We start from the raw sequence: 14,071 nt of genomic DNA, 5'->3' as shown, positions 1-14,071 counted from the left end.
CATGCTCTTGGTTTACATCTTTGCTCGCCACTATATTCACAGCTCTGTCGCGAAGGAACAAAAAACTCGAGCTCTGAGATTTCGGATTGCAAGGAAGCTCACGAAAACCATTGACTTTTAACGGTTTCGTCTGCAGCGTAATCTTGATACTGTGTTGCACATTCGAAACCTCCAAACGATCCCCATCGACACAAAATTCTTTCAAAGATATAAACTTAAGCAGGACGTTACTGGTCAAAACTATGATTAAAATGTTTTATTATCTGTGGCTCTTAACATCGTTTCTAAAGTGTATTTATTTGTGTATATAAGGGCAGAACTTGGATGAATTACAGAAGAACTTTTGCATGTTATAACACAGGTTAGTGCTAGTTTTTTGCAATATTTATATAAATGTCTGCATATGGCCATAAAAACAAGCGGGCATTACACCCTGCAAATGTTGGCATCTTCGTCAGCACCACCCGCCACACTTCTCCCGATCTCTCGGCTGAAGATCGAAATGAACGCACGGTACTTGTATTAGTGCTACATGAAACATAATTTTTATGTACATGTAAATATTTTTTCTTGAAGAAAAAGTTCTCCAATGAAAGTTAGTACAATGGAATTTATACACATCCATAAAAGGCCATCACTGATAAACGTTTGTAGCAACTGTGAAAAAAATACTAGCTAGACGTGTACCAGAGATTCTGTTTTGAGTTGTGGTTGAGCCTTCATTTTTTGCTAAGTTTTTACAATATTAAATCTCCTGTGTGTGACAAAAGTATAGTAATAAATAATTCTGAAGAACCTAGAGTTCCAGTACTAAATTAATGCACATCGAAGTTTAAAATGTGGAAAGTTTTTATGTTACTTTATGGGTTTCTTTGCTATATGGTTTTCACTTATATAATAAAAAGATTCATATAAATATTCTCTTGAAGTGAATAGAGATTTTTTTTGTCTCTGTGAATTAACTTTTGCATAATTTCACACTAAATGCTATTTCTAATGATTGGTTCATAAAAGAACTTTCTTTGGGTGAAAAAATCTACAAAAATGTTTCTCTTGCAGGTTAGTGATAACCAGATAATTGACCCTTCTGCTGAGATTGCTTCTGTGGATGGCCTTCGATTGCAAGTGAAAGGAAAACCTACAGAAGGTATATTATATAACTTTGTATTGAACTTGTCTCATTCTATTCTTTCAAAATGAAAGTTTAAAATACTCATTCTATTATTTCGAATTGAAAGTTTAAAATATGACCAGACTATCATGCAAGGAATTTCTTTAGCTTCGGCTTTAAAAAATGTGAGGACATATCTTAAAATTTGGTGCTGAATTTCATGTTCACATTGATTAAATTCCAGGGGCGTGCCGTGACCTTTCGTGATAGGCAAGCGATGGGTTAATTTTTCGTTTTGGTTAATTATAACAATCTCAAATATAATATAAGCCTACACACATCCCTATCTACAATAATGTGCATAATGGTGAAGTATCGGGCTTGAGTGTGTGAAGTGCATACATACCGTAAAATCAGATCTTCGCTGCAGGTTTATAAAGAAGAAAATAGCCTCTCGATATAAACTTGTAAATTTCAACCATGAAGAAAATATTGATTTACTTGATATTTGAGGGCAACTGTAAATTAAATTACGTTCTTTTTTAACCCTAAAAATAATAAACATCCTATTAGCATAAAGTTTCGATCTTAAATAAACGGACGGGATTCGGTTTCTTACTTGGCTAGAATTATGAATCATGACTTGTCTTCACTTTGATGCACGCGCAGATGTGATTCTGGGAACGTTCATGTCTTTGCACTGCATTATAAAAATTGCTCAAGTCACTGTAGCTTGTTCCTAAATTTGTATTGAACAAAACACATGGCCAACAAAATAATTTATTAAAATCATGGCTACCACATAATATTGTTGTACTGAGATGTTTTAAACTGCCTAATGAAAACTTTCCCATCTTTCTTAGTTGGTTTGGTTGTGCACAGTTCAGGACACGGTCGCTCGACTCACAATCACAAGCTCCAACTTTACACCATATGTTCTTGAACTGAATGGTTTTGAAAGAAGGTCCCAAATCAAGGCCTTACCTGCAGCACTGGAAATTGATGACTCTTCTGGTATGCCAACCCTGGCGGAAATTTTCAATGTACTTTTACACCAGGTACAAAAACACGACACAAAGAACAGAAAAGAACAGCACAATATCACAGTAAAAAACAACACGCAACAGCAGCACCCACGCTTCTAAATTAACCTTCCTTTTCACCCTAAGCTGCAGTGTTACATACCCTCCATATTTCCGAGTAACCGACCACATGACGAATATGTTCAAGTACCGGCTGTGATTTCATTTCTTATAAATAGCATACGACTTGTGATCACTGGCTAACTTCATAATGTAATTTGTTAATTACTATAGAGTATCAAACATGAAAATCGTACCGCGTTAGGTGGTGCTACAGATGCACAGAAAATTCTGGAAGTTAGCAACACTTGTGGCCGTGTGGACGAATTCTTTCCACCACCCTTGCCAAAGACAGATGCGGTCTTGGTGTTGCTTGCCCTCGGTCTTTTTTCCTCGTAAACGGGGATGGACAGTGTCCATGCAAGAACTGCATAAGTCACTCGAAAAGCGGGGAGAAAGGCGAGCAGTCCTCTTCTAAACGTGCCCAATCGTGCCGCATCGCCCAACGTCGTCAAGGGTGTAGCCGGTTTATGTTTCAAGCCAAAAGAACAGAAAATAGAGGACATGAAAATTCTGCAATGTAAATATCTTATAGTAAATAAATTCCATTCTAATGTGTATAGAGGCATTGAAAAACACGAACTTTAAATATCAAAAGTGTTTTAAAAAACAACGCAAGCGGCGCTTGCCCCACAGTGCTCAGTGGTAGCTAGCACTGCATGGGTGACTGTTAGACTATACTGTTGGATTGTGACGATGCCGAAGAAGAGCAGCAGGTGAACATTAAATGCTGTATTAAACCAGACAAGACTTGGCATATGCTGCTATTCATTGTATGCAGTACAATGAGAGAGGTCTCATCCATGGCAGAACACAACTTGATGCTACACCATGATATATCTGTGCACCGGTTGCTCTTGGTGATTAAATATCCCCCCCCCCCCCAGCTCAAGATACATGTCTTTCTACAGCCTACGTTCTCACCAGACCTTGTTCCAGCTGAGTACGACTGGTTTCCTGCAATTAAGTGTTGAAAGGTTGCTTTGACAGAAGAGATCGTGCTTTACGATCCACAATGCACGTTCTATTGGAGGTTGTCAATAATGACCTGTGCGACTGTTGTGATAAGTTGTATAGATGCTGGTAGAAGTGTTGTTGCCCAAAGAGCATACTTTGAAGGTGATAGTTTGTAAAGAAGCTTCAATTTTGTGTGTTATTTATGTTATCACACAAGATTTGTTTATTTTTTAACCACATATATATATTTATTCTTATATTGCACACATTGTCCCAATTTTACCTTCCTTGATTTTATAATTTCTCACATTTTAAGTTTTCATATTGTCCCCCCCCCTCTCTCTCTCTCTCTCTCTCTCTCTCTCTCTCTCTCTCTCTCTCTCTCTCTCTCTCTCTCCCCTCTCCCCCTCTCCCCCCTCCCCACACAGTGAGACTGAAAGCATCATCTAGTTTATTACAGTTAATAATTTCCAGTCTGTTTTATTTTTTGTAGAAACAATTTGGGATTTTATGCAGTTTTCTTTATATCTGTCTTTTCAGGTTATAATGCAGAGCAAAATCAGTCCTCTTTACCCCAGAAGATGAAAGTGAGTGCCACTTTGGATGAAATCACAAATAAAGTTTTTGAAGAACTTCTCAAAGGAAAGACTGATAGTCAGTCAGAGGCTGCAAGTACATCTGACCAGTGTTCTGTGAGGGTATGTCATGTTTGTGTATTTTGTAAGGATATTTTTTTTAATATTTGAAAGAAGTATGTATAATAGACATACAAAACAATTTTCAAGAGATATTTTTAAAATATATACGTATGTTTGCTTACTTTCCATGTGTTACTTGCTTCTATTTAAAGCTCTATGCATTTGTACTCAATGTCCTGGTAAAGAATAGAGAAAGAAGACCTTGGGTGAGAACTTCAAGTGAATTATGAGGTTAGAGCAGCACAGCATGGAAACTAGGATGTTTAACTTGTAAGCAATATCACATTGTAAATTAATTTTAAAGATATATTATTGCAACCAAATACAGAATTAGAAAAATGGAAGAAAAATAATAGATTAAATGCTAATCAAAAGAAAGTCTTGAAGCTTTTCTTGCAATGTTATCTCTCGAAAGCTTTGAAATCCTTCCAGAACTCTCCTGGTAAAGAGCTTGAGAGAATCTATTCATCAAATAGTAAGCAGTTTTGTAGATAAAGAAGTGTTTCTTTTGAATGTACAGGGAGGTTATTGCAGCATGCCACCGCAAGAGCGTCTGCCGCTTGCCGGCCCAGTCATGCAACAGCTGCCGGCAAATTGCGTAACAGATAGCCCGTTACACAAACCGCTTGTTTTGTAATGTTTCCACTTTTCACAATTATAGTTACAATTACAACTTAAATAAGCACGTACCTTGTCGTAAGGATGCTGGAAAAGGTGTCCTCTAAAATACAAATATTTCTGGCACTTTATTTTTGACATGTAATCTTTCTTAGACACCGCGAGAGCGTCGGCCGCTTACCGGCCTTGTCATGCATCAGGTGCCCCCAAATTGCGTAACAGATAGTCCGTAACAGAAACCGCTTGTTTTGTAATGTTTCCACTTTTCACAATTACAGTTACAATTACAACCTTATTTCAGACATCTAATCTTTCTTAGACATCTCTACTTTATCCTCGGTTGACAGAAAGGGAAGACAGCATCGCGGCGCATAAAGCAAACCGAAAGTGTAAAATTATATTTAAAACTAATAATAATGATGATCACTAACCTTCTGTGTTATAAATGATGTTGAAAATGACCTCCTTCAACACCAATACATTTCCGGCATCTGCGTATGAAATTCCTCTGAACATCCATAAGCTCCTCAGGTGTGATTCTGGCAATTTCTCTTCTTATATTTTCTTTTAAATCCTCTATTGTACGCGGGTTATTCTGATACACTTTGTTTTTTAATGTTCCCCATAAATAATAATCACAAGGAGTAAGATCGGGGCTACGAGAGGGCCACAACTCAGTACTGATAATTCTGTCCTCAAAAATCTCGGCAATAAAATTAAGTGATTCATAAGCAGTGTGAGCAGTAGCAGAGTCCTGCTGAAAAAATGACTGCTGGCATTCAATGTCCGTTAATTGTTCAAAAAAAGGTTGTAGTATGTCTCTTCGATACCTTTCACCATTGATAGTACCTTCATAAAAAATAGGCCCTATTATTCTGTGCGCATTCAAACCACACCACACACCAATTTTTGCAGGATGGAGCGGAACTTCATGCACAAGGTCAGGTTTTTCTGCGCTCCAATAGCGATTGTTTTGTGAAATAACTCGGCCATTCAATTCGAACCAAGCTTCGTCTGAAAATATGATTAATTCTGGATTTACTCTGCCAGCAACAATATTATCCAGCATCCAGTTACAGAATCGAACTCTAGTCGCGTGATCGCGCGGTTGCAATTCATGAACCACTGTAACTTGTAGGGTTTTAATCTAAGTAATTTAGTGGCATTTCGTGCTGAGGATTTTGAAATGCCTGTTTCCTGAGCAAGCCGACGGAGGGATTTTTTTGGAGTATGTTCAAGTCGTTCACCAATTTCGTCTAGCTTTTCTTCCGTAAGAACACGTTGTCTGGAAACACGTTTCTTAGGTTCAAGAGATCCTGTCTCTCGTAATCTTTTAACGAGGTTGTAAACAGTATGTCTGTCCGGAACAGGATTGCCAGGAAATTTTCTTGCGAATCGCCTGACTACTTTTCTGCAAGAGTTCGTTTTCACGTAAGTATCGTACATAAAAACTCTTTGTTCAAGGCTATATTTGTTTGGCGGCATAACTAATGAATGAATAACAATTAACACACGATAAAGCACTAGCACTTAATAGCACACCAATAACACAGTATAAACAACACGAGTACTGATAAACGCAAACCGAAGTGAACACGTCTAAACAACTGGTAGCCGACAGCTGTCGCATTCGCGTAGTATCGAGAGGCTTCTCGCGGCTTACCACTACTCCGATAAGCCGCTGACGCTCTTGCGACATCTGAGGAATTTCGCTTCTAGCGTCGGCTCTATAGACACTGGATGGACCAAATTTTGAGGGAAGCACAACAAAAGACTACTCTATGAGGATATGTAATGCTCCTGCCGCAACTTTGAAAAAAAAAATATGGAAATTAAGACGTTCAGAAATTTTGCGTAATTACGGGGAAAATAGAACTTTGGGATTTGGCTCCCGTTTCCCCCTGGACTCACAATTGTCGGAATTTACATAAAATGTTGCTTTTTGTTCATTCTTACATTTAGAATTTAAATTTCTTAAAAAGATGCAGTTGTTGAGCAGTTATAGCCTTTTATATTCAGTTTATCCCATAGTAGCAAAAGGGGAAAAGTGCTTATTTCAAATGGCGCTCTCAGAAAGAAAAACGCACACAGTGTATGATCGCTACTTTACTTCAAAAATATTCACACGTTAAAATTAAGTGACACTGTTAAATAATTCGTTTATCTGCGCTTTCGTTTTGCATAATAATGTATACGTAACCTCCCCCCTCGAAAATCTTGGACACGCCACTGACTCTAGTGTTCAAAAGGATTAATCTTGTGTTATCTGCAAAATAAGAGTTACGGTTTTGTTTATTCGAAGGCAAGACAAGAATGAAAAATTGAATCCTTTATGTTGGATGAGTCATTGCTGTCAGAAGCGATATGGGCAGAAATAAAGTGCCAGAAATATTTGTATTTTAGAGGACACCTTTTCCAGCATCCTTGCGGCAAGGTACGTGCTTATTTAAGTTGTAATTGTAACTATAATTGTGAAAAGTGGAAACATTACAAAACAAGCGGTTTGTGTAACGGGCTATCTGTTACGCAATTTGCCGGCAGCTGTTGCATGACTGGGCCGGCAAGCGGCCGACGCTATTGCGGTGGCATGCTGCAATAACCTCCCTGTACTTAAGAAGTAATGCTGAGAAATTTGTGTATTCATTTTTAATTATTTTCCTGTAGTTTACGGAAAAGAGTTTTCTTATGCTTGTAATAACTGTAAACTACAGGAAAATAATTCTACAATGCAAGCAATGTGTACATACAAGAAAAACTCATTTTTAATTACTAGACTTTATGAAAATTCATGCAACATTTTTATTTGATTACAGTCTGAAGACATAAGTTCAGAACATTCTTCTGGAATATTTGGTCGTTTTCTGAGGAGGGACTCCACATCTCTAGATAAAACAAGGGTAAGCTCATTTGTTAATAATTTGCTAACCTATCTGTAGATGAACCAGTAGAATATCAGGTGCCACTTGCCAAATTATCAGTTTAATTTTCAAATTTAAAATATTGTTTTTTTTAAAACCATTCTCATAAAATAGCATATGGTATTACTAAGATTAATTCTATCTCTAGCTCCTTAAGAAACCAGGAGGAATATCTGCTCACTCTTTTACCTACATATGTTTTTTAATGTATCAATATTTAGATATTGTTTATTGTACAGGTGATATAACTGCTATGAAACATTACACACACACGGGACAAGTGCAGTGGGTAATCTTTTGTCATCCTATTTGTGAGTAACCCCCCCCCCCCCCTTTCCTGCTTACTGTCCTTGAGGTTCTGCATTCAGGCAGCCTCCAGTGGTGTATGCAAGTTGTCAAAGCCTGCATTAAAACTTGTAAGGTTATACTTAAGCCACTAGAAGTAGAACATGAAAGGAAGAAAATTATATCCAGTCTTCTGTGCTAAGGATAATTAATGAATATTTTTGTGCATTTGGTGCTTCTTTACCTTGACAGGCAAGGCTATGTGTTTTTAAATATAAGGTGTTCAGATGTCACTTTCACTGTTCTTGGCAAAGCTAGTAATAGCGATTAAAGTGTACAAAGCATTATGAAAATATGCATTACTGTGCTAAAAAAGATGCCTGAATGTGTAATTCGCACACATTTACTCTTTCTATCTCCTTTTTCATGGACATCATACCTTTTGTTCTAGTTCAGTTTGCAATTTCCATCTGTTTATGTATCACACCCTGGACTGCATTTTGCAGACTGAGGTTCTAGCATCTGGACCCACAGCCAATACTTGTATCCTTTGTGGGACTCATGCTGTTGTCCATATGCAGTTGCGATTGTCCCTTCATCCTTCTCATGTAATCACCATTCATCACGATTAGCCAAAGGTGGCAGAAAAGAGACGTAAAATACACCAATCGGTCAAAATCAAGTTTGCAACTTCTTTATAATTTTGCTAGAAATGGATGAAAGGGTGCAAAGTTAATGAATTTTTATTGAATTTTTTTTATTGATTCAATTGTTTTTTAAGTCCACTTTATGCACAGAAAGGCTAGTAGGGACTGGACTTACAGTTTAAAGTGGGATCCAAACCACTGTGCCATGTGCCTCCACCGGGTATCGAACCCGGGACCCCTTGATTACAAAGCGAGGATGCTATCATTGAAATTTTTTTGTTGTTACTGAGAAGAAAGTTAAACATTTAAAATTTTCATAATGCATAATTTACACCTTGTGATGTAATAATTCTGAGTTGATTTTGTACCTCATGATTTTTGAGAAAATAAAATATAGTTGGGACATTTTCAGCAAACTTGGATCACACCACTTGAAATAACAAAACACTGAAACGACTCCAAATTTTGGAAAGTGGTGTTTTTTAAGTCTGTGTTATAAACTTCAGTGTTTGTAAATATTTTTTATTCTAATTTTTATCAGTTTTTTCCTCCCATTACTACATTTTCTGTTGTTAGTGCTTATGCAGTTCTGCAAGTGAAGTCAAACTGCCCATTAATTGAGAATGTCAAAAGTTTGTGCATTGCAATAGTAATACTACCCAGAAAACATTAAGAGTTACAACACTATTATTAATAGCAATAAGTAAATAGCATGTATTTCATGTCTGTGGTGTGACATTAAAATGTTTTTGGCTAAAGTGCACTGAGGCATATCTGAGAATTGTTCCTTGAATTATCTGTCATTCCATATGAAATGAACCAATGATATTTTATTTTTGATAGAGATGGAGCAAAGACATCTGTGTGTCAGTGTATTGGTAAAATTGCTGATAATTTTATCGATTGAATATATCTATAAATAGCCTCTAACTTAATGGAAAATTCTGCCATTTTATGCTAATTTTTATGAATATAAAAGTATAACTCGTGTACCCTGGTTTTGTAAATATCTAAATCCACAGTTTCTAAGGTGAAACCTCTTGTAATCGCCTGATTACACACAATAAATAAGGAGATGAATACATTCTGAATTTTCATGGACAATTTCTAATTTTAAATCAAATTTGAAAAATAGTGGGTATCAGTAAATTTTACATCTGTACTTTATCAGTATGGCAGAAATTTCATGTCCATGCATCCTTCATTTTTGGGTATGTAAATACCTCACCATGATATAAGTAAAAAGTAATAATTTAATTTGAGCTTTTTCAACCAACACCAATACTGATTTTGATCCTTTAAAATAGTAACAAAGTTATTCACAATATTGATCAGTATTAATATATAGGGTGTTTCTGTGACCTTGAATCAAACTGGCAGGGTGGATGGAGAGTGACCCAAGTACCAATGTGAGATAAGGAACCCCGGTCCGGGATGTGTTTGTTATAAGCCAAAACTAGTTGAAGCAACCTATGACATTGGATTAAGACAAAATGCTTTGAAAAAAAAGGAAAATTTCTCCTTTCCCACATTTTTTTTATTTTTAGATTTCCAAAAACCCAAATTTTCAAAAATTTCACAAAAATCAATATTTTTATGAATGAATACACTTTTTACATTTACTTACACTTGTTCACTTTTAACACAATATTTCAACTGTTTCAGTCTTCGTCAGGTGAGTTAACAAGGATGTCATCTCGTTATCAAAGATGAACAAAGGAAAGTTTTAAAATTGCAGGATCAATTCTCATGTATGCATGGGTGTGATTGGACTGTGGTACTAATTAAAACTCTTGTGATTGGACATTAGATCAGCATTGACTATGTCAATACATGTCTGGACAATCTTGTTTACTTTTAGTATGCAGAATTTAACAAAAATACATAACAATCTGATGTTTTAAATTGTTTAATATTAATACTATTGTTAAAGATATTTTCAGTTTTCATTAGAATGTCATAATCCCTTTGATTTTTATTGTGGGCAGGGTCTTCAAATATATATGACAGAAGGAGCTATTAATGTATAAGCCATTTGCAGATACTGTTAACACAGTATAGACGAAAAGTTTTATGGCTTATGAACATGTGGGAGGTATGTTACTGCACAAGAGTATCTCAAATTCACAGATCTCTGTTTACACACAACAATTTTGATTTTTCACTTTTGAGTTTTCTTTTAGGGGCTAGTAAAGGGGTGCAGCTACACCCTTTGCACCCCATGCACATGTCTGAATGTTCCACACACAGGTCTCTCCTAGGTGACAGTTTTTTTTTTCCAAAGGGATAGGGATATTTATATATTTTCATCGTGGTGCATGTATTTGTCGTGAAGGTGTCTGGCACTTGTACTTCATACATTTCCCCCCAATTGTGGTCTGAGAAGGAATATTTATTCTTTATTGTGCATTGGTGCATTTTTCAAAGCATAAGTTAATACCTTATTCATGTCATCCTACAGTGTCAGCTGTAAAATTTTTCATGTTATTCATGGTACTATGTTAGTCTCATATGGTGATGTATTTAATGGAAGTAAATGTAGTTCTTTTGTAATTGGTAGGGAGAGGCAAGTTATGTAAATTTTGAAAAACTGCAATAGTGGAATTATTTACAATTTTGGTGAAGTAATATTATTCAAGGATTCATTAGTTACTGCTGTTTTTGTGATTTTGTTTAGGCTGTAGATAGTAAACATTAGAGAAGGAACAAATTTAGTATTCTATCAGCATCTACATATAAGTACAGCTTTGTCGGTAAATGCCTACGGAATTCTCAATCAACATTCCTTTATGTACTAGGATATATGAAATTTTAACTGATGCTGATTATACAGGGTGTATCATAAGTAATAGCGCAAACTGATAGAGTTGAAAGTACATGATAATAGAAGCAAAAAAGTCTCTGTAAACATGGGTCTGCAAATGAGCCATTTTTGAGATAATTGTGAATGTGTGGTTACAAGCTGCCAATGACTTCATTGTTTGTAAACGTCGTCCTAGTTGGTAAAATGCTAATAATACAGTAAAGAAAAGTCATTGGAGATCTCATTGCTTTTATTGAACATTCTACCTACTTTAACAAACATTAGTATGTTACAATTACTGTACACTCGCACCTGTTAAGGTGGTGTTCAAAGTGCCATCCTTGCATCTGGATGCAATGCTGTACTCTATTCTGCATTGAGTTTTGAAGTCTTTCGAACACCCCCGGGTCATTTTGGATTTGATCACAAGCATGTACAATTCTCTGTACTGATTGTATCCATCCTGTTTGATTACAACGTCATCTCTCGGAAATGTTCTGTTTTGTAAACAAAGAGCAAACCTCAGAACATGCAAGGAGTAAAGCACACTTGTGTTTACAAAATGCAATCAGTGACTGCTTCTAACCACACATTTACACACAATGAAGTCAGTGGCAGCTTGTAACCACACATTCACAATTATCTCGAAAATGGCTCATTTGCAGACCCATGTTTACCGAGACTTTTTTTGCTTCTATTATAGTGTACTTTCAAATGTGTCAGTGTGTGCTATTACTTATGAAAAACCCTGTATAGTGGAAATACATTTTACATTTCTAGACTGCTTTTTGTTCTCTGAAAAATGTAAAATTGAGTTTCCACCGTATTTACTGTACTGTGTTACTAATTTATAAATCCAAAACTGATGTTTTAAATATAATTTTTACCTCATTTTACAGCAAAGAGAAAAAAAAATATTCACTCAAATCCTTATAATAGTTTTAAAAAATGTACATATTTCTTCAGTAAATGTAATTCTGCTACTTATGGTGTAGGTTGTTGCTGAAATTGTGCAAATGTTCCATACCATTATGAAAGTAAAATATAATATTTTATGCTTTTTAGGAATCAAAATCAAAGAGCAAGAAGTCTGCAAGCAGTAAGTTTAGTGTTTCCCGGAGTGAGTTAGAAGCAAAGCAGAGCTCTTTGTCAGGAAACAAGTTTTTAGCAGCCAAGTTGAACTCTGGTGTGAGGCCATTAGGTAGATCAGAAAGTGAGGGTATGTGCTGTTAACATTCAACTTATGTAACACAATGTACTGTCGCACATTGAATGCTTGAAAGTGCATTTTGTTCATTATTTATTGTCAAAAACAGTGCATTCCCTCTTGTCAGTGTCTTCGTGTGTGTATCATCAGACCATTGGAATAAAAAGAACCCATTATGTACCATGAATTACACATTAATTTTGATTGCTAAAGAAATGTTATCATGTACACCCAATCGCAAAAGAAATAGTAGGTAAAGTTTCCTTATCATTTTCATTCGGTCTGTTTTTCACAATGTGGTGATCATGAATTGAAATAAAAACTTCAATAGGCGGAGGACATCATCTGCTTTCCATCAACAGAATTCCATTCCTTAAAACAACACAGGATGTGGAATAAAAATTAATGAAAATAATGGACAATTTATCCATTACCTTTGCCGTTGACTGTACATACATCAAAAATTCAAGTTTATTTTTGTACTTGATTGGGTCTGATGAAAGGAATGAGATATTTGTGAAATGTCATCTCTTGTGATAGGAGGGAATGTGCTATTATAAGAAATAGTGAATATTACATTACATTGTTCACTTAGTTATGTATTCAGCAACTTTGCCATCCTTTTTGTTCCTTAGTCTATTAACGTATTCAACTTTGTGATTAATGTAGAGAGGTAGAAAAAGAACATAAAATTACTGAACTTACAAAAAATAACTACTAAAGCCTGTTCGGCGAAAAAACAAACTTCACAATTCAATTCTTGCCTTTTCTGTCAAAAGCGAGGGAGTGTCACATGAACCGCTGAACCAATCAGCTTTGTTCAGTTGCCGTGTAGTGAGGGGAAATTGTCGTATTCTATGTTGCCAAATTTTTCGTTTTGAGTCATTTTCGAAACTGGTAGCATCTTCAACAAGGCCAAGTGAGGCAAGCCTAATGGTTGCTGCCATGTAGCAAGCGAAATAGGTCCCTGATTCCGTGCCTCTCCCTGAGATGGGAGTGAAGGGTGCAACTTGACAACAAAAGGTGTCGTGTACAACTGGACAAAACCAGCCCTGTAGCAACACCACTTTTCTCCCCTTGAAATTCCCACAACTTCTGCATTACCTTGAGCCATGAAAGTTTACATGTTTGAGCTCCAGCTAGGGCATGAATGTTCCTTTGTGAGTGCCCCTTCGTTAGTTTCACCTAATCATCATTCGTCTTTATTGTATTGAAAATAGCCAGAAGTGACAGAAATGTGATGTAAAATGATGGTAAAGGATATTGTATATTAGCATTACATTACTTTGGATGTTACAATATCTATTATCTGACTTTTTATCCACAAGAGAATGTGCACCCTTTGTACTGATGCATGTCTGTTCTTCCAGAATTGTACGAAGGGCTTAAGCGAGCACAGAGAAGTAGATTGGAGGACCAAAGAGGAACAGAGATCAATTTTGAATTGCCAGAATTTCTGAAGGTATGTGTGTCAAGCTTCAAAAGTATTCAATATTACAATCAAGTGTGTTCAGCGTAGCTGTAATGCACAGACTACATATTTTTTATTCCCATAGTCATTGGTAGCTTCATGACTTCTATAATTAATGGTTAGTGGTGGACCAATTTCCATTGACTGTCCTATCTCTGCCAACAGCAGCTGGTAAAATTCTCAGGTGTTCACATTGGAATGAGAAATGAATCCC

At 36.1% G+C, this 14,071-nt stretch overlaps 1 protein-coding gene across 2 annotated transcripts in view; it reads left to right on the top strand.

Moving 5' to 3' along the window:
• loco (regulator of G protein signaling family member locomotion defects) overlaps positions 1-14,071 on the top strand; it is a 127,400-nt gene that overhangs the window by 88,950 nt on the left and 24,379 nt on the right. For both annotated transcript variants that reach the window (XM_083135509.1, XM_083135517.1), the window contains 5 exons: positions 1,060-1,147; positions 3,751-3,908; positions 7,340-7,423; positions 12,245-12,398; positions 13,757-13,848. In XM_083135509.1, the coding sequence (XP_082991635.1) occupies positions 1,060-1,147; positions 3,751-3,908; positions 7,340-7,423; positions 12,245-12,398; positions 13,757-13,848 (576 nt within the window). The remainder of the gene's footprint in view (positions 1-1,059; positions 1,148-3,750; positions 3,909-7,339; positions 7,424-12,244; positions 12,399-13,756; positions 13,849-14,071) is intronic.

This window comes from Lepisma saccharinum, chromosome 1, assembly GCF_977018435.1.
Source record: "Lepisma saccharinum chromosome 1, izLepSacc3.1, whole genome shotgun sequence".
NCBI classification, from domain to species: Eukaryota; Metazoa; Arthropoda; class Insecta; order Zygentoma; family Lepismatidae; genus Lepisma; species Lepisma saccharinum.
The sequence above is the reverse complement of the archived record's forward strand: the minus strand, read 5'-3'. Positions and strand labels throughout refer to the sequence as shown.